The sequence below is a fragment of the Scyliorhinus canicula genome, chromosome 22, assembly GCF_902713615.1.
Source record: "Scyliorhinus canicula chromosome 22, sScyCan1.1, whole genome shotgun sequence".
In the NCBI taxonomy this organism is placed as follows: domain Eukaryota; kingdom Metazoa; phylum Chordata; class Chondrichthyes; order Carcharhiniformes; family Scyliorhinidae; genus Scyliorhinus; species Scyliorhinus canicula.
Window position 1 is genome coordinate 21,972,559 of NC_052167.1, and position 21,083 is coordinate 21,993,641.

The 21,083-nt window shown below is 51.4% G+C and overlaps 2 protein-coding genes across 2 annotated transcripts in view; one reads left to right on the top strand and one right to left on the bottom strand.

Annotated features, from left to right (window-relative positions):
- Positions 1 to 3,066: 3,066 nt before the first annotated feature.
- Positions 3,067 to 20,833, bottom strand: eif4ebp2 (eukaryotic translation initiation factor 4E binding protein 2). Its single transcript, XM_038783017.1, has 3 exons — positions 20,439 to 20,833; positions 6,085 to 6,273; positions 3,067 to 3,696 (listed from the first exon to the last, which is right to left on the bottom strand). Exons 1-3 carry the CDS (start codon positions 20,569 to 20,571, stop codon positions 3,665 to 3,667), a joined length of 354 nt encoding a protein of 117 aa, XP_038638945.1. The 5' UTR covers positions 20,572 to 20,833; the 3' UTR covers positions 3,067 to 3,664.
- Positions 3,862 to 21,083, top strand: part of LOC119956125 — a 96,338-nt gene continuing 79,116 nt past the window's right edge. The window contains exon 1 of the mRNA XM_038783016.1: positions 3,862 to 3,903. The gene's annotated coding sequence lies outside the window, so the exon portion shown is untranslated. The remainder of the gene's footprint in view (positions 3,904 to 21,083) is intronic.

Consider the following 21,083-nt stretch of genomic DNA (forward strand, 5'->3'; position numbering starts at 1 on the left):
ACCGGGCTGAAACAGAGGCTGCAGGAGGGAAATCTCTGGTGGAGGATTAGCACTGGAACCTTCTACAATCAGAGTTCTAAAGCAGAGTTTCCTCACTTCAAGTGCTAGCTGCTCCCCGATAGATCTGCTGTGTTTCAGCCTGTTCCTTTCAAAAAAAAATCAAATGAAAATTGATGTTAAATGAGGGGAGTGACGACCAGCAACCCCCTACATGGATCATAGAATTTACAGCGCAAAAGGAGGCCATTCGGCCCATCGAGTCTGCAGCAGCCCTTCACCCCACACCTCCACCCTAACCCCAGGATAAATCCCCTGGGCCGGATGGGATTTATCCTAGGATTCTCTGGGAAGCTAGGGAGGAGATTGCTGAGCCTCTGGCTTTGATCTTTATGTCGTCATTGTCTACAGGAATAGTGCCAGAAGACTGGAGGATAACAAATGTTGTCCCCTTGTTCAAGAAGGGGAGTAGAGACAACCCCGGTAACTATAGATGAGTGAGCCTTACTTCTGTTGTGGGCAAAGTCTTGGAAAGGATTATAAGAGATAAGACTTGTAATCATCTAGAAAGGAATAATTTGATTTGCGATAGTCAACACGGTTTTGTGAAGGGTAGGTCATGCCTCACAAACCTTATTGAGTTCTTTGAGAAGGTGACCAAACAGGTGGATGAGGGTAAAGCGGTTGATGTGGTGTATATGGATTTCAGTAAAGCGTTTGATAAGGTTCCCCACGATAGGCTATTGCAGAAAATATGGAGGCATGGGATTGAGGGCGATTTAGCAGTTTGGATCAGAAATTGGCTAGCTGAAAGAAGGCAGAGGGTGGTGGTTGATGGGAAATGTTCAGCCTGGAGTTCAGTTACTAGTGGTGTACCGCAAAGATCTGTTTTGGGGCCACTGCTGTTTGTCATTTTTATAAATGATCTGGAGGAGGGCGTAGAAGGATAGTTGAGTAAATTTGCGGATTACATTAAAGTCGGTGGAGTTGTGGACAGTGCGGAAGGATGTTGCAGGTTACAGAGGGACATAGATAAACTGCAGAGCTGGGCTGAGAAGTGGCAAATGGAGTTTAATGCAGAAAAGTGTGAGGTGATTCATTTTGGAAGGAGTAACAGGAATACAGAGTACTCGGCTAATGGTAAGATTCATGGTAGTGTGGATGAGCAGAGAGATCTCGGTGTCCATGTCCATAGATCCCTGAAAGTTGCCACCCAGGTTGATAGGGTGGTGAAGAAGGCCTATGGTGTGATGGCCTTTATTGGTAGAGGGATTGAGTTTCGGAGCCATGAGGTCATATTGCAGCTGTACAAAACTCTGGTACGGCCGCATTTGGAGTATTGTGCGCAGTTCTGGTTACCACATTATAGGAAGGATGTGGAAGCATTGGAAAGGATACAGAGGAGATTTACCAAGATGTTGCCTGGTATGGAGGGAAGATCATATGAGGAAAGGCTGAGGGACTTGAGGCTGTTTTTGTTAGAGAGAAGAAGGTTAAGAGGTGACTTAATAGAGGCATACAAGATGATCAGAGGATTAGATAGGTTGGACAGTGAGAGCCTTTTTCCTCGGATGGTGATGGCTAGAACGAGGGGACATAGCTTTAAATTGAGGGAAGATAGATATAGGACAGATGTCAGAGGTAGATTCTTTACTCAGAGTAGTAGGGGTGTGGAATGCCCTGCCTGCAACAGTAGTGGACTCGCCAACATTAAGGGCATTTAAATGGTCATTGGATAGACATATGGACGATAAGGGAATAGTGTAGATGGGCTTTAGAGGGGTTTCACAGGTCGGCGCAACATCGAGGGCCGAAGGGCCTGTAATGTTCTAATGTAACCCCACCTAACCTTTTTGGACACTAAAGGGCAATTTAGCCTGGCCAATCCATCTAACCTACACATCTTTGAATGTGGGAGGAAACCGGAGCACCCGGAGGAAACCCACGCAGACTTAGGGGCAGCAGGGTAGCATGGTGGTTAGCATAAATGCTTCACAGCTCCAGGGTCTCAGGCTGGGTCACTGTCTGTGTGGAGTCTGCACATCCTCCCCGTGTGCGTGGGTTTCCTCCGGGTGCTCCGGTTTCCTCCCACAGTCCAAAGATGTGCGGGTTAGGTGGATTGGCCATGCTAAATTGCCCGTAGTGTCCTAATAAAAGTAAGGGGGGGGGGGGGGGTGTTGGGTTACGGGTACAGGGTGGATACGTGAGTTTGAGTAGGGTGATCATGGCTCGGCACAACATTGAGGGCCGAAGGGCCTGTTCTGTGCTGTACTGTTCTATGTTCTATGACTCCGCACAGACAGTGAGCCAAGCCGGGAATCGAACCTGGGACCCTGGAGCTGTGAAGCGACCATGCCAGCCCCTGTGCTAGCGTGCCGCCTGTACAGGCAACGTGAACGGGGAACGGCACCTTCCCAAGGGGGAGTTTCCGAGCCTCGGATACTGCTACCCGGGGCCAGGTTCCGGGTCGCTGGCCTGACTCGAAGAAGAATAATGAAACACTAAAAAAAAACTCACCAACCCAAACGCTGACCATGCAGGGAAAATGGTCGGCCAAATGGTTTGCGGAGAAGGGATATATCGCAATTTCCACACACTCTTCGGATCGGACCCGAGGCCGGGCAAGAGCGTGCAACCAACCCCAGTTCGAATAACTATGTATCTTATTATGCCCAGTAAATAAACAATAAGATGCGTCCCTGCCTTTCCATCGCTATCTGCAAGTCGTTAACAGTCAGCTGACCACGACGTGAAGGCAATATCACACAGCCCCTAACGCGATTGGCTATCGACCGTGGACTCTGCCAAGCACGTCCACCCAAAGCTCTGCCTACTCAGACGCGAGACACCTCAACCTGGACCTCACCAGGACCCGCACGGTTTCCTATTCACAGAAATAAAGCTCGTGGGACGCGCGTTCCCATCCTGCAGGTGAAGAGGACCGAGCGACGGAAGAGTCCAAGGCGATGTGGCACGTTCATTAGCAGGGCGCTAAATAAAACTTGGAAAAATAAAACTCACGGAACGTTTGCTTTCAAAACGAAATTTAAAAAACAAAACACCGGCAGCTTGGGAGTTCAATGGATTATAATTAAAAGAGTCAAGCAAGAAGCTTACAAACGGGGCTTTTGCAGGAATCAAAAACAGCTCTCCCAAAAAATTCTCCCCCAAAAATAAACAAGAGTACAATACCGCTCTGTGCCAAAAAACCCTTTCCAAAGCTCAATTTAAACATCATTCTCAGCTGTTATAATAACTGGGTTGGGTTTTGGGAACTGCTTCAATATTGCTTTGCGTACAAACAGATTAAAAAAGAATTTCCTTTCGTTCTTTAACAAAACTTTCACTTTCAAAAGAAAAAGGGCATTTCTCTCCACCCCTCCCCTCCCCAACCATTATTTTCAAGGATTTGGTGAAAAACTATGACCAACTTATTTTGTTACAAAAACATGATTTTAACGTCGTGCGACCAGAGTATGTGGCTTTGTTGCAGGGTTGATCTCTGGCCACAGGCACAACTTGTTGGCGTTTAACTCCCTCTTTTCTTCCATTTTTGATTTGCAGATTTCCGCGGGAGTTTGGGAACCGCTGCAAAGGCCCAGGGGGATTTGTCGAACCGCAAGCCAGGTCGTCGGGAAGTGGAGGCGGCAGCCAGCACACGGCGAGATTAGATGTCCATCTCAAACTGAGCATCCTCCCCTGGAAGAACAAAGAGAAGAAAGAGGCACCCGTCAATATCTCAGGGCACCGACTATCGCAAGTGAGATCCTCGGAGGCGGGTAGTCGAGTCGAGGTAGGCAGGAAGGGGAACTGGAGCTTAAGCAACGGATACAAATCGCACAGCCGGGTTGCACGCGTCACCGAGGGAAGGCAGCACAGTCAGGGGTGCGAGGCGTTGAAAGCGAGGTACTGCCAAGCCTCTCAGCTCCGCGGCCACTCTCCCAAACGGATTGCCCTCCCTGCCGCCAGCTTTACGAAAACAGATTCATTCGCGGCTGTTCTCTGGAGCTTCCCGTTCCCAAATTGGTCATAGATCATAGAACAGTACAGCACAGAACAGGCCCTTCGGCCCTCGATGTTGTGCCGAGCAATGATCACCCTACTTAAACCCACGTAACCCGTATACCCGTAACCCAACAATCCCCCCATTAACCTTACACTACTGGCAATTTATCATGGCCAATCCACCTAACCCGCACATCTTTGGACTGTGGGAGGAAACCGGAGCACCCGGAGGAAACCCACGCACACACGGGGAGGACGTGCAGACTCCGCACAGACAGTGACCCAGCCGGGAATCGAACCTGGGACCCTGGAGCTGTGAAGCATTGATGCTAACCACCATGCTACCGTGAGGCGTGTAACGTCAGGAAATGAGGCAGCCATTACACTTAAATTTAAAAAAAAGGTAGTTCATTGGTGTGCAGCAGATTGGGATGTCCTCTGGCCATGAAAGGTGCTACATAAATGCAAGTTTTTGTTTCAGCCCAGCAGTGCCATGTGACAGGGCTGACCTCACCCAATTTAGACTTAAGTTGGAAAAATTCGTAAAGGTTTGCATTTATTTATTTTTTTAAAAATATAAATTTAGAGTACCCAATTCATTTTTTCCAATTAAGGGGCAATTTAGCATGGCCAATCCACCTACCCTGCACATCTTTGGGTTGTGGGGGAAACCCACGCAGACACGGGGAGAATGTGCAAACTCCACACGGACAGTGACCCAGAGCCGGGGTCATCGGCGCCGTGATTTTTTAAAATATAAATTTGGAGTACCCAATTATATTTTTCCAATTAAGGGGCAATTCAGCATGGCCAATCCACCCAACCTGCACATCTTTGGGTTCTCAGCGGCGTAGGCAGCGATGCTAAAGTTTGCATTTATGTAGCAACTTGCACCTCCTCAGGACGCTTCGCAGCCAATTAAATACGAACGGCGGAGCCACAGGTGCCGGACTCCAGCCCAGAGGTGGTCAGGGTTGTAGTCTCACTTCAGAGATCCATGCACAGATTCTGGGCGGGCACTTTTCCAGGCGGCCCCACTGCCTATGTTCGCATCCACGTCGCAGCAGATGCGACAAATGCAGCCAGTTCCTCTCATTCCATCAGGAACGCACTTGGGAATGGCGAGATTATCGAACATCCAGCCTCTGGAATTCCCTCATCAAACGTCCCCGCATCTTGGGACTGCTCATCACTCACCTTCCAAATGGTTCAATCTCTCACCCGGCGACGGCGCTCCGGAGGATTCACAAACCTGCACACCTGCCTCTAATTATCGGCACACTGTCACCTATTTGGCAGATCGCTCAGCTTTATTAAAGCTGCCCCCCCCCCCCCAGGTTTCTCCAATCCCCATCCTCCCAGCTGCACCCAGCAATAATTGGTTCCCAGGGCTTCTCTGAGCCCTAGCTGACTGGGAGCTGCAAACTGATAAATTAAAACCAGAGAACCTTCTTAACGCTCCGCCCATCTCCACGACGATGTAACCTTTCAGGGTTCATTTTCAAACTAATCCAGCTCTAACTCCCTAAACAAAACATCTCAACCTGGACCGCACCTCTTGCCAGCAGCGTAGACATCACAGGCCGGATTCTCTGACCCTGAGGCTAAGTGTTGACGGCGTCGTAAACGGAGTCACGTTTTACGTCGGCGCCAACAGGGCCCCCCCCCCCCAGGAGGCCAGTACGGCACTGGAACGACCCGCGCCGCTGATACCGGCGTCAAATGGGCACCGCGGGTCGGCGCACGCGCACTGCGACAGTTGCGTTTGCACGCATGTGCGGTGGCTTCTCTGCGCCGGCCCCGACGCAACATGGCGTAGGGGCCCCCAGCCCAAGAGGCCAGGCCACAGTGGAGGACCCCCCCACGGGGGTCGGACCCCTCCCCCCCCGGCGGAGAATTCACCCGTACAAGCAGGGCGCAGGTGGTACGACTACACTAACCAGACCTGGGAACATGCCAACTGCACTGAACCTGGTCTGCTGTTATCACCCGCCTACTTCAACAGATAGGACTCCTCAGGAGTGAATTTCTTTTGCCGAAACTTCAATCCCTCGCAAAGGTTTAAATATCGCCAAATCTCACCGGTGGCCGACTTCCCCTCTCGATTGTTTTCGGCACAGTGGCCAGCGTCGTTCACCACTGCCTTGGGGTCATCTGCAGCGGCAGGCGTGGTTACGCCCGGGATGTGCGGGAGGTACCGAGGTGGGGTCTTGGCAATCGGGGAATGGCGGCACTCCATCAGGAACTTCCGATCGTAAATAATCCGGGTCCCTGAAAAACAAATGCAATAAACGTCACTCGGCTTCTCAAACCAAGCGTACAGACTGCTGTTTGAAGTCAGCACACACACAAATACTGCAAAGCCTCTTGATGCGCAATCAATAACTGCTGAAACGAGGATGTCGTCCGAATTGAAGGCTTTAATCCGACAAGATGTTTCCCCAGCAGCTCCGAGTACAGAAAAGGCAGGCTGCTGGGAAACACGGGCTCTTATACTCCGCCTCGCTGGGCAGAGCTACCTTACACTCTGACCAATGAAATACAAACCATTGGGCCAATGAGCAGCGAGCCTTCTCCACCAATGGTGGCTCAGCACTCCCAGGTACCGTACTACCTCTAGTCATACTACCACAGCCTCAATGACATCAGAACTTATTTGTTTATACTTTTTTAGAAGGAACGTTAAGATCTTGGTGGGGGGGGGGGGGGGGGAGGGGGGGGGGGGGGGGGGGGGGCACACGAGAATGGTACCAGCGATGATGGATTTATTTATTTATTTTTAAAATTTAGATTATCCAATTATTTTTTCCAATTAGGGGGGCAATTTAGAGTGGCCAATCCACCTACTCTGCACATTTTTGAGTTGTGGGGGCGAAACCACGCAGACACGGGGAGAATGTGCAAACTCCACACGGACAGTGACCCAGAGCCGGGATCGAACCTGGGATCTCAGCGCAGTGAGGCAGCTGTGCTAACCATTAGGCCACCGTGCTGCCCCGATGAGGGATATATAATAATAAAATAATCTTTATTAGTGTCACAAGTAGGCTTACATTAACACTGCAGTGAAGTTACTGTGGGCAGCATGGTAGCATTGTGGATAGCACAATCGCTTTACAGCTCCAGGGTCCCAGGTTCGATTCCGGCTTGGGTCACTATCTGTGCGGAGTCTGCACATCCTCCCCGTGTGTGCGTGGGTTTCCTCCGGGTGCTCCTGTTTCCTCCCACAGTCCAAAGATGTGCAGGTTAGGTGGATTGGCCATGATAAATTGCCCTTAGTGTTCAAAAATTGCCCTTAGTGTTGGGTGGGGTTGCTGGGTTATGGAGATGGGGTGGAGGTGTTGACCTTGGGTAGGGTGCTCTTTCCAGGAGCCGGTGCAGACTCGATGGGCCGAGTGGCCTCCTTCTGCACTGTAATTTTTTTTTAAAAAAGCAAGCCCCGAGTCGCCACATTCCGGCGCCTGTTCAGGTACACTGAGGGAGAATTCAGAATGTCCGACCCATCTAACAGCACGTCTTTCGGGACTTGGAGGAAACCGGAGCACCCGGAGGAAACCCACACAGACGCGGGGAGAACGTGCAGACTCCGCACAGACAGTGACCCAAGCCGGGAATCGAACCTGGGACCCTGGTGCTGTGAAGCAACTGTGCTATCCTGCCGCCCATTTAGTTCTGTCGAGCCACCTCAGGGATTACTCTCCTTGGGCCAGTGGAGATGACGGGAGAGGGTGGGCTGCAGAGTTATTGAAGCTTTTGGACAGGGTAGTCAGGCAGAAGGTTATTTTCGCTGGCGGGAATTTTGGAAGCACAGATTTGAGGCAATAAAAAGAGGATTATCGAATTGTTTCATGTGCCGATTTGATGGGATCTGGAATGCTGCAAGGATGGAGCAAGAAATTCACGAGGAATTTGGAGCCACAGCTGGAGTACTGTGTATCGTTCCCGTCGCCACACAATAGGAAGGATGTGATTGCATTTCACCAGAATGTTGCCTGGGCTGGAGTGTTTCAGTTATGGAGAGAGAGGCTGGTTAGGCCGGGGTTGTTTTCCTGAAAGCAGAGAAGGTCGAGGGGGACCTGAATGAGATGCGCAAAATTATGGGGTACATGGGTAGGCAGGAAGCGACATTTCCCCTTAGTAGAGGGGTCAATGACCGGGGAGCATAGCTTTAAGTTTAAAGGGCAGGAGATTAAGGGGATTGGAGTAAAATCGTTTTTCATCCAGAGGGTGGTGGGAGTCTGGAACTCGCTGCCTGAAAGGGTGGGAGAGGCGGGAACCCTCACAACATTTAAGAAGCATTTAGATGAGCACTTGAGGCGACAGAGCGTACAAGGCTATGGACCAAGAGCTGGGAAATGGGACTAGGATAGATTGGTGCTCGATGGTCGACACAGACAAGATGGGCCGAAGGGTCTCTTTCGGTGATACAAACCTCCATGACTAAACACTGGAGGGAAAAAAACAGCCAGGATATTGTGGGTGGGGCAAGAGCCAGAAGACTGGGACTAATTAGCGAAGACGTAACTGACCGAACGGCCTCTCCTGGGGTGCGTGATCCTACGATTCAATCCTTTCAGCAGGACACACCCAGTGACCTGTTTATTGTTCCTCCTCCTCAGCCCAAGGCCGAATATCAATGGTTTATGACAGCAGCACTGTTCAATGGAACCATTCTCACGGGTGGAGCTATGGTGACACTCGTCAGAAACATGCAAGAATCTTTGTTTTTAAAAAAACAAAATGTTTGCACAACTCAGGAAACTGTGCTTGCTTCACAGCTAACAAACATTTACCATCATTCAGTCACCCAGGAAATAAAACACCCACATTTGACCAAAACACACACTGCTTTCCGTTTCACCCATGTTATTTTTTTTTTAAGTGAGCTTAGAGCACCCAATTCTTAATTAAGGGGCAATTTAGCATGGTCAATCCACCTACCCTGCACATCTTTGGGTTGTGGGGGCGAGACCCACACACAGACGGGGAGAATGTGCAAACTCCACACGGGCAGCGACACGGGGCCAGGATCGAACCCGGGACCTCGGCACCGTGAGGCAGCAGGGCTAACCACTGCGCCACCCTTTCATCTACATTTTAAGCGTTCACAGGCACGCACCTGTTTTATTAGTCAGAAGTACAATTAGCCACATTGGGGTTTCCAAGTTGGCACAGGCGGCTGGTGACTAACACATCGGACGGCCCTGCTCTGTGGCCGCTTCAAACTAGGGATGACCCCTGCCTGGGCCCTTCCGCATGGCTCTGCATCACACTGGTACTAGAACGCAAGAAACAGGGACAGGAGTAGGCCATTCAGCCATTCGAGCCTGCTCCACCATTTAATAAGATCATGACCGATCTAACACTCGCTGAAGATCACTTTCCTGTTCTTAGCCCCTGTTTCCGCACCATCCAATCAGATCATGGCTCTGACCTAACTCCGTCGACCTGCATTCGTCCCATATCCCACGATAGCTTTGACTAACAAAAATATATCAATCCCAGGTTTAAAATTAACACCCGATTATCCAGGGCCCTTTGGATACCCAACCCCCTAATCTCCTCAGTCCCTCGATGCAGAAACATGACCTACAGTCCTTCCAGTTAGAGAGGTGGGCTTTAAGGAGCTCCTCCGCTGCAGAAACCCTCATTCAGGTCATTGTTACCTCAGGATTTGACTGTCCCAACACACCCCGGGCAGGTCTCCCGCTTTCTATCTTCCAGAGGTTTGAATATTTTTAAGGCAGAGGTAGATAGATTCTTGACGGGGGGGGGGGGGGGGGGGGGGGGGGGGTGAAAGGTTATCGGAGGTCGGCAGGAATGTGTGGTTGAGGTTACAATCAGATCGGCTGTCATCTTATTGAATGGCGGAGCTAGGCTGGACGGGGCCTGCTCCTGAATCGTATGTTCGGATGACATTTTGTCCTTGCTAAGTCTTCGCGCGATGATAAATTAGGAATGTTGGCCACATCACAGTGAGAGGTCACTCGGGAGGCTAATGCAATAGGAGTCAGCCTCCGATTGGACAAAATAATTGGCTTAAGGACAGAAAGCACGAGTCCATGTTCTGGCGATGAGCAGCCGGACCTGAAGCATTAACTCCCCGAGTGTGGAGTTTGCACATTCTCCCCCCCGTCTGCTTGGGTGTCACAACCCAAAGATGTGCAGGGGAGGTGGATTGGCCACGCTAAATTGCCCTGAATTGGAAAAAAAAGAATTGGGTACACTAAATTTAAAAAAACAAGTCTCTGCTTTCTCTCTCCTTACAGATCTCGCCACATTCAGCATCCTCAAGAGTTTTGCTTATTTTTTGAGTCCCAGTATATGCTTATTTTTCACACTAGAGGGCAGTAGACAGCGATGTTTCCCAGGAGTTCAGTGCTGGGATCGCTGCACTTTTGATCTTTGGAAGGCGGCAGGCTATATTGCGAGTGGTTAGCAAAGCAGACAAGCAGATTGAGTGACGATTTGATGGGGGGTGTAGAGGATTAAATGGGGGTCGACTACGGCAGCACAGTGGCTAGCACTGCTGCATCACGGTGCCGAGGACCCGGGTTCGATCCCGGCCCTGCGTCACTGTCCGTGTGGAGTTTGCACATTCTTCCTGTGTCTGCGTGGGTCTCACCCCCACAACCCAAAAATGTGCTGGTTAGGTGGATTGGCCACGCTAAATGGCCCCTTAATTGGGGAAAAAAAATAATAAATCCTGGAATTTCTCAGTGACCATGAAACTGTAGAAACCCATCTGGTTCACTAATGGTCCTTCAGGGAACGAAATCTGTCATCCTTACCCTGTCGGTAATGGGGTTGACTTTTTAAAACTGCCCTCCGAAATGGTCCCAGCAATCCACTCGGTTCAAGGGCAAACAGGGATGGGCTACCAGTGCTGGGCCCTGACAGCCACGCCCCCACATCCCCTGAAAGAATAAAATTAGCCAATTGCACAAAGGCTCAAGAACACAGATTGAAGTTCTGGCCAAGAGATGGATGGGGAATGTGGGAAAGACGCAGTGGGCGGTAACGACTTGCAACTCGCAACCCAGGAGGATGGTGGAAGCGGAAACGACCGATGATTTTATAAAAAATTGATGAGCCCTTGAGGGAAACTTTGGGGATTGGACTAAATGGCACGATAGTGAGATAGCATGGGCTTGAGGGGCCGAGCAGTCTCCTGCTGTGCTCCCCGAATGATTCCTCGACTCTACTGGGACCACAGCTGTCACTTTGAACTTCCTGTCGTCGTATGAAGCAAACCATTGGTTCTGGCTACTCACGTTCCGCGCAAGTGACGGCGCTCAATCGGCAAAGAGTTTGGAGCCGTTTCAGCCCAAAGAAGGTTCCAGAACCTCACGTCGAGACATAGGCACAACCCCCCCCCCAAACGCCCCACCCAATCGCCCACCTCAGCGCTGCCTGTTGCTGCGCTGGTAGAAAACGCTATGACTGGGAGAAATCCCTCCGGACTCGCCAGGGTCAAACCCTAAAACACATCAAAGGCAGACACACACACACACACTGCGTTGTTCAGACAGAAACTCCATTCTCCAACTACAACAAAGAGCTCTTGTCACACAGAACGGTCCCCGGGGCAAAGCTGAACACATCTAACGTCCTGCTATTTTTGTTAACTTCGACAATCTTATAAAGCAATCCAATTATTCTGGAAATAAAGACAGGATCAAACCGCGGGCCCAGCAGATTCGAATTTCCTTCTCTTTCCAACGTCGCGGCTCTCGTTTCTGGCTCTCAACCCCTCAGGTCTCCAATCACCCACCCACCCACTTGACAGTCGCATGATGATCAAAGCCCCCCACCCATCCCCACCCAGTTCGGTTTTCTCTGTCAACACTGGGCACAGTCAGTGTTTTACAACTCACAGTGTTTCTATTTGTAAAGAATAGAAATCTGGGCCTTCACAGATGGGCCCGCTCCCTATTCCTTGCGGAGCGCCCAGAATGAGGTTCATATCCTGGCAAATCCCAAAAGATGAGGCAGCGTTAATGCTGCCCAACACTTTATTTTTAAAAAAATTGTTAATGAACTTCTGCGTTGCTGAAATGGGCTCACGGGACCAATCAATCATTGACGGAGAGGCATTTATATAAACCCAAAAGGTCCGAGGTGGTTAAGCCAAAAGGAAAAGGCCGCAAAGCAGCATCAAGCACAAAGGTCGCAACCGGGACTCCCGATCACGCCAGTCCCAACGTGGGCCGGCTTTGAGGAGGCGATTTCTACAAGCTCCAACTGATGGGCCTCCGCCCATTAATCGGGGGAATCGTGTATTCAATGAGCTGCACGGGGAGACCAATCAGGCCGTCGCCGTGGGTTGCGTGAGGGTTACGGCAGTATCGAACAGGAGCCCCAACACCTGCTATCCATCTCCATTACTCCGCTTCACGTCAACTCCTCGCAGTTAGAACTTGGTTACAAATTCTACCTGACAGCAAAGGCCACAAGGAATATTCCTCAGTGGTGATGGGCCAGTGGCTCAGTTAGAGAAGGCAGTTGTGGAGATTGGTTCAGTAACAATCCTGCCGATCGAGGCGTTCCAGCCTTGGGGCATCTGAATATCTTGGGAAGAAATTTAGTCCCGGATTTCCCTGCTGACGTTCCAGCACCAACATCCGTTCTCGGAATAACGGGACACCTTACAGACTTGCTGTACCTGTGGTGTACAGGGAGAGTGGAGATATCTATTACAGCGAGTGTTTGACAGCAATTTCCACTCTTGCCTCATGACTCCCCAAAGATTGTCCACCATCGACAAGGCACAAGTCAGGAGTGTGATGGAATGCTCTCCACTTGCCTGGATGAGTGCAGCTCCAACAACACTCAAGAAGCTCCACACCATGCAGGACAAAGCAGCCCCGCTTGATTGGCACCCCATCCACAAACGTTCAAACCCTCCACCACTGACGCACAGTAGCAGCCGTGTACACCATCTGGAAGATGCACTGCAGGAACTCACCAAGGCTCCTTCGGCAGCTCCTTCCAAACCTGCGACCTCGAGGACAAGGGCAGCAGATACACGAGAACACCACCACCTGCAAGTTCCCCTCCCAGTCACTCGCCATCCTGACTTGGAAATACTTCGACCGTTCCTTCACTGTCACTGGGTGAAAACCCTGGATCTCCCTCCCTAACAGCACAGTGGGCCACTCAACACCACCTCAATAAGGGCAATTATGGATGGGCAATAAATGCTGGCCCAGCCAGCGACACCCACTCCCATGGAAGAATGAAGAACAACAGCTCTGGTACTAAAAATACATGCATCCCATCCATTGACTCCATCTACACCTCCCGCTGCCTGGGGAAAGCGGGCAGTATAATCAAAGACCCCCTCCCACCCGGCTTACTCACTCTCCCAACTTCTTCCATCGGGCAGGATATACAGAAGTCTGAGAACACGCACGAACAGACTCAAAAACAGCTTCTTCCCCACTGTTACCAGACTCCTAAACGACCCGCTTATGCACCGACCTCATTAACAATACACCCATGTATGCTTCATCCGATGCCAGTGCTTATGTAGTTACATTGTGTACCTTGTGTTGCCCTATTATGTATTTTCTTTTATTTCCTTTTCTTTTCATGTACTTAATGATCTGTTTGAGCTGCTCGCAGAAAAATACTTTTCACTGTACCTCGGTACACGTGACAGTCAATGAAACGAAATGAAATTCGCCTATTGTCACGAGTAGGCTTCAATGAAGTTACTGTGAAAAGCCCCTAGTTGCCACATTCCGGCGCCTGTTCGGGGAGGCTGGTACGGGAATTGAACCGTGCTGCTGGCCTGCCTTGGTCTGCTTTAAAAGCCAGCGATTTAGTCCTGTGCTAAACCATCCAATCCAATCAACGGCAGTCTTCAACGACTGACAAACAGCGATTTGCAAGAAAAACGTTTTGGTGGAATCGAATACTTTTGGAGGGCGGGGCGGAGCTGCACAAACCAATGGTATTTTTTTAAATTATAAATTTAGAGTATCCAATTCATTTTTTCCAATTAAGGGCCAATTTAGCGTGGGCAATCCACCTAGCCTGCACATTTTTGGGTTGTGGGGGCGAAACCCACGCAGACACGGGGAGAATGTGCAAACTCCACACGGACAGTGACCCAGAGCCGGATCGAACCCGAGACTACAGCGCCGCGAGGCAGCAGCGCTAACCACTGCGCTGCCCCACAAACCAATGATATCGGCAGGCTGCACCCAATCAAAACTAGTTGAAGAATAGGACTCGAGTCCATCAGAAACATTCTTGCAAACCAACGCTAAAGATTAAAATGAGGATTTTATAATTTGCGACAGTCCCTGTCCTAGGCAGTGAATTTATACCCAACCTGGGTTTGGGTTGACTTCACAATAAGACGCGGTTTAAAAAGCAAGACTCAAAAGGAGAAGGTGCCCGTAGATCAGAGAAATAGACAAAGGTGAGACTCGACTTTAAGGGTGAGTGACAGACAGGTTTGGGGTGGTGATGGGGGGGCGGGGGCAAGGCGATATTGTTTTTCAGCCAAGTTTCCATCAAAGCCTTGTTGTTGATCATACAAATGGCTCCAAATTAATGAAAATAACATCACGGGCAGCACGGTCGCATAGCGTTTAGCTGCCTCAGTACCAGGGACCCGGGAACAATTCCGGCCTGTCTGTGGAGTTTGCACTCCCCCCCCCCCCACCGTGTCTGCGTGGGTTTCCTCCGGGTGCTCCGGTTTCCTCCCACAGTCCAAAGATGTGCAGGTTAGTTGGATCGGCCGTGCTAAATTGCCCCTTAGTTTCCAGGGATATGTGGGTTAGGTGGGGTTTTTGGGGGAGGGGGGAGTAGACTTGGTTGGGGTGCTCTTTCGGAGGGTTGGTGCAGACTCGATGGGCCGAATGGCTCCTTTTACACTGTAGGGATTCTATGGATGATCAGGATATATATATATACACATAAACATTTTAGAGTCATACAGTTTTACAGCACAGAAAAAGGTCCCTCTGCCATCATATCTACGCCGGTCATCAAACACTGATCTATTCTAATTCTATTTTCCAGCACTTGCTCCGTATCCTTGTTTGCTTCTTAAATGTTGCAAGGGTTCCCGCCTCTACCGCCCTTCCAAGCATTTTCTGGGGCTTGACCAGCTTATTTTCACCACCATTGCTTGCAGATTTTTCTTCTTTGCCCGAGGGCGGAGGCTCGGCGGTGTGTACACATCAACTGGCTTCTCCAGAACTGAACAGCGGGGCGCTTTAGAGACTCGCCAAGGTTCGGAGGTTAAAGGCGTGGGCGGGGCCCTAGGATCGGCACAGGGGTGAAACGAGATTGTCAATCGTTAGGAGGCACTCGGCCAGGTTAGGAGGCACTCGGCCAGGTTAGGAGGCACTCGGCCAGGTTAGGAGGCACTCGGCCAGGTTAGGAGGCACTCGGCCAGGTTAGGAGGCACTCGGCCAGGTTAGGGTCGACAGCTCGGACAGTGGCTGCCACCCTCTGCCGTGATTCCCGCTCTGCAAAGGCAGCACGGGGCCCCCACATCGGGCACTGGAGGGCAGAGTGTGGCAGATCACTAGCCCCTGAGACAGCTCCCAGTGACAGTTCCTGCACACCATGTTTTTAAGCACTTTCTCTCATTATTGAGTCACACCAAAATTCCAATGTTCCCCGGGTTACTTTTAGCTGCAGCACTCCCTGGTATGAATGGAGGGTGGAATGTCATAGGAAGCCCCGCCCCCTCACAGGCAGAGCAGGAGGCCCCGCCCCCTCACAGGCAGAGCAGGAGGCCCTGCCCCCTCACAGGCAGAGCAGGAGGCCCTGCCCCCTCACAGGCAGAGCAGGAGGCCCTGCCCCCTCACAGGCAGAGCAGGAGGCCCCGCCCCCTCACAGGCAGAGCAGGAGGCCCTGCCCCCTCACAGGCAGAGCAGGAGGTGGCCCCGCCCCCTCACAGGCAGAGCAGGAGGTGGCCCCGCCCCCTCACAGGCAGAGCAGGTGGCCCCGCCCCCTCACAGGCAGAGCAGGTGGCCCCGCCCCCTCACAGGCAGAGCAGGTGGCCCCGCCCCCTCACAGGCAGAGCAGGTGGCCCCGCCCCCTCACAGGCAGAGCAGGTGGCCCCGCCCCCTCACAGGAAGAACAGGAGGAGGCCCCACCCCCCTCACAGGCAGAGCAGGAGGAGACCCCACCCCCCTCACAGGCAGAACAGGAGGAGGCCCCACCCCCCTCACAGGCAGAACAGGAGGAGGCCATTCCCCTCTCGACTGTTCGGCCATATCACTAATTGCGGCAGCACGGTGGCCTAGTGGTTAGCACAACTGCCTCACGGCGCTGAGGTCCCAGGTTCGATCCCGGCTCTGGGTCACTGTCCGTGTGGAGTTTGCACATTCTCCCCGTGTCTGCGTGGGTTTCGCCCCCACAACCCAAAAATGTGCAGAGCAGGTGGATTGGCCACGCTAAATTGCCCCTTAATTGGAAAAAATAATTGGGTAATCTAAATTTAAAAAAAAAAGACATATCGCTAATCTCATACCACAGCTCCACACCCCTTAATTCTCTTATCCGAGAAAAACCTCTTGGTCCTGATCAACAGTTCTTTGGGAGGTGGGGGCAGGGGGTTATACACTTGAAGCTTTCATGCTGTCTTCTTATTTTAAGGATTTGGAAACAGAAAATGGTAGAAATCTACAGCAAGATGATCGAAACCGAAAAGAAAAGAAAGTCAGATCAATGTTTGGGTGGGGGTGGTCCTTCATCTCATTAACCTTTCACCTCATTAACCTTTCACGTTGGCGGCACTCACTCTTTATTTGCAAGAAAGTAGAATTTACTTAAAACACCCAAATCGCCATTCGCAATTCAAGGTATCCCTGCGTTCCAGTGGACAGGGTTAGCTGTGATTGTGAGCTTCAAGGGGCCAGTTGGGTGACACACACCCTGCCAACACAATCATACCGCACTCTTCACAATCAGACCTCCCGAAGCGCTTTACCAAACTTTTTGAGGTCTAGTCACGGCTGTAACGTACGGCAGCCATTTTGTGAACAGGAAGTTCTCAGAACCAGGAGTGTGATGGTGACCGGATGATCTGTTTCTGCGATGTTGGCTGAGGCCAGGACACTGGAGGGAGGGAGTTTGGGGGGGGGGGGGGGGGTGTCTATTCCTTGTTGGAATCGTACCACGGAATCCACCACCGAAGACAGATGGGGCCTGATCTCCTCAGAAAACAAAAACCTGGAATTCCAACAGCACAGGAGCAGCCGGAGGGGAACCTGAACCCGGAACCTGGTCACTCAGAGACGGGGTTGTTATCCATGGCCACCAGGGGGGGGACAATTCCAGAACTCTCCCGTTTACAGGGTTCGGCACCCCTTACATTCCACTTTAAATAGATGAAAAGCGCAAAACATTTCGGAGTATAGGTCAGGGATGGCTCACTTAGAGACATGGGCCTATCGTAAGTTTGAACTGCAGCTATATCCAAAATTCCGCCAACGCCGAAAGATTGGGGCAGATATGGTGGGAACTTTAATCTCGAGACACCCTGTGGATGCAATTATTTTAACAGCTTGGCCCATTTCGCGAACAGATTCACATTCTTCTCCTCCCCCCCCCCCCCACCCGTCTTTTCACTAATACGCTCCGTTAAGCCACCCCCCCCCCCCCGCCCCATCAGGTCCCACACAAGGAATCTACCCACCCCCCCCCCCCCCCCCTCCCACCGATTCACAGAATCACATGTCTGATTTTCTCCCTCTCCCATGTACTGTGGGGGAGAATTCTCAATCCTGAGTATGGCTGCCCGTTCCGGACTAGGCAGTGTCAGGTAGGGAACGTCCGACGGGGGGGACGGGGGGGGGGGGGGGGGGGGGTGCAGTGCTTAATTCCAGCAGCCGAACCCAAATCCAACCTTCCCACACCAATGGTGCGCTAAGACAGACTTGTGTCTGTTTCCATAGCTAGTAATTCGCGGAACAGGTCGCAAGTCTGTTCCGGGCTGGTTTAGCACAGTGGGTTAAACAGCTGGCTTGTAATGCAGAACAAGGCCAGCAGCACGGTTCAATTCCTGTACCGGCCTCCCCGAACAGGCGCCGGAATGTGGCGACTAGGGGCTTTTCACAGTAACAATAAGCGATTATTATTACTAGTCTGTTGCCGGGGTCTTATAGCTGGAGGGGTCCCACTCCACCACGAGCGTGGCCAACCAGGAGTCTGACCACCGCTCTTACCACCAGCCACTGGCGTGTTTGGAAGGATTTTGTAGGTTGATACTCAACCCGTTTGGCCACGTTGTGAACGCACCTTCCTTGGCCGTCAAGTCCTGGGGTGGGACTCGAAGCTGGAGCTTCCGGCTCAGAGGCAGGGATGCTAGCCCACCTCCCCCACAGGGCCTCCCGAGCATTTGGAATTCATCACAAGTGGAACATTCCCACATGCTGCCGAATCCCCATCCGAGCCAAATCCTCCGCATCAGGGTGGCTTTGTAGCGGGAACGCGCAGTATACACTTCAAACCTGTGGGATTCGCTACCACAGAAAGTAGCTGAGGCCAAAACATTGTCTGTCTTCAAGGAGTGAAGTATAGCTCTTTGGGTGAAGGGGATCAAGGGATGTTGCGGTGGGGGAGGGAGGCGGGGGGGGGGGGGGGAAGGAGAGAGAGAAGCAGGAACAGGTTAATGAATTGGATGGTCAGCCATCATCATAATCAATGGCAGAGCAGGCTCGAGGGGCCGAATGGCCTCCTCCTGCTCCCAACCTTTCACAAGCAAGACTCACACGAGGACAAAGAGCGTCTCCTAGACACTGATAACACAGGGATCAGCCAAAGCTCTTAACCATTGGGTGCCCACTGGTCCCTAGGATGCCAGGATTGTCTACGAGGAGACTGGGTCTGTATTCATGTAATTTAGCAAAACTACATGAGGAGGGGGATCAAATTGGAACATATAAAATGGTGACAGGGCTGGACAAGACTGGATGCAGAGATGGTCTTTCCTCGGGGGGGGGGGGGGGGGGGGGGGGGGGGTGGATGATCTAGAGCAAGAGGTCACAGTCTCAGGATACGGGGCAAAACATTTAGGACTGAGAGGAGGAGAAACCTCTTCTAACCTGCACATCTTTGGACTGTGGGAAGAAACCGGAGCACCTGGAGCATACCTACGCACACACGGGGGGGCGGGACGTGCAAACTGCCACATAGTTACCCGAGGCCGGAATCGACCCGGGGTTCCCGACGCTGCGAGGAAGCAGTGCTAGCCGCTGCGCCACCCGTCCCTAACTGCCCCTGGCTTGCCAGGGCCATTTTAAGAGCCCAGTTAAGAGTCACCACATTGCTATGGATCCGGAGATACATGTAGGCCAGACTGGGGCAAGGATGGCAGATTTCCTGCCACCCCCCCCCCCCCCAGAACCCCCCCCCCCCCTTTAGGAGCCTTAATTCACTCGCTCATATTTGGTGAGAACAATTATTGAGCTGACTCGGAAAATCAGGGGGGGGGGGGGGGGGGGGATTTAAATTTACAGGGAGGCAAAACAGTAGTTTCTTTGCAGTTATTATTTTACAAGGCCCAGGCCCCCATTATTGGGTCCACCCCAGACAGACAAAGACAGCAACAACAAAAAAGATATAGAACCCAATCAATCATCTCTGGGTTTAAAACAAAAATGGACACAACTGCTGTGGGTGGGAGCATGGCAGACACTGGAGAGGCTGGAGAACAGAGTGGGAAAAGATCCCAACTCTCTCAAAGCAAGAGGAGGGAAGGGGGATTCATGTCTCAGCCGTCAGGCAACCTCTGCAAAAACAAAACCAGCATTGGCTTGTTAATCACGAGATTTCCCATTTGCAAACAAAACATTAAAGCCCGAGAGAGAGAGTCAATGCAAAGGAGAGAATTTACCAGCCACTGAAATTGAACCGATTTAAAAAGAAAGCCTGCCTCGATTTAAAAAAAAAAAATCGATTAATCGATGTCAAATGAAGGCAGTGATCTGGCCCAGTTGGGTCTGGACTCTGGCCCACTGGCTCTATTTTTGAAGCAGACTAAAAGTTAACCCCGCTCCCAGCAGCCAGAGACACGAGGTTTAGGAGCTGCTGTCTGTATCGGGGCAATTGGCAACATGGAAATGTAGCAATTCCGGGGCCGCTTGCAACCCGAGCAGGGGGTGGGGGGAGGGAAATGCAGATATTGCAACGAGGGTCAACGCTACCATGATCAATCTTTTTGCATTTGGGACAAAAGCCTTTCCTTCCAACCCTTCCGATGTTTAAATCCACCCCCCGGACCAGACACACACACAACACAAAAAAAGGAAAGCATCGAGGCCGCTCCTGTTAATTTCAATAGTGGGTGGGTTGATACATGAAATTGCACAAGGCGCTGTTGCAATCTTTGCTGGTTGGGGTTTTTTTGGGGGTTGGGGTTTTTTTTTTGGGGGGGGGGGTTCGAAAGTCTGCATTTGTCTTACCTCCCGGAGTGGTGGAGAAGAGGGTTCCCCCTGGGGTAGTGCAATAATCCAGAGGTAGCTGCGTTGTATCATTCAGGACGACCCTCCTGGTGGGAATCACTCGGCATTCGCTCGGCTGACAACTTGCAGACATCTTTAAAACAAAAAGAGGGAGAGGAGAGGGGGGGGGGGGGAATGCAAAATCTCTGCTCTCCAGAACGACCCCGCAAACAAAACAATAAATAAGTAAGGACGATTAAATTTTGGGATTAGGGGGACTGGGGGAGGAGGGGGTTGGGTGGGTGAAATTAAAAGCGCTCCTTGGCCGTCCTGTCTGCCTCTCTTCCAAACCCCAACAGCAACACTTCCACCCTCGCCCACCAGCGAGGCAGCACCTCCTGGATGACCCCTCCTTTCTGTGATGTCTGCTTGTTGGGGAGGGGGGGAAACACACACACACAACACCAAATCTCCGCTTGTGGTCAATGCTGTAAAGGCAGTGTGTGTGTGTGTGTTTGAGACCTTTAAAGGGACCTTCTTTCCCCATTAGCTTTCACAACCCTTTAGTTTATTAACATGCCATGCAATGTTGTTGGGGCTCCCTGGCTGTAAGAGCACGATCTGCCAATTGCATTCACTGAATCGCTTGTTTATTATATAATTTTT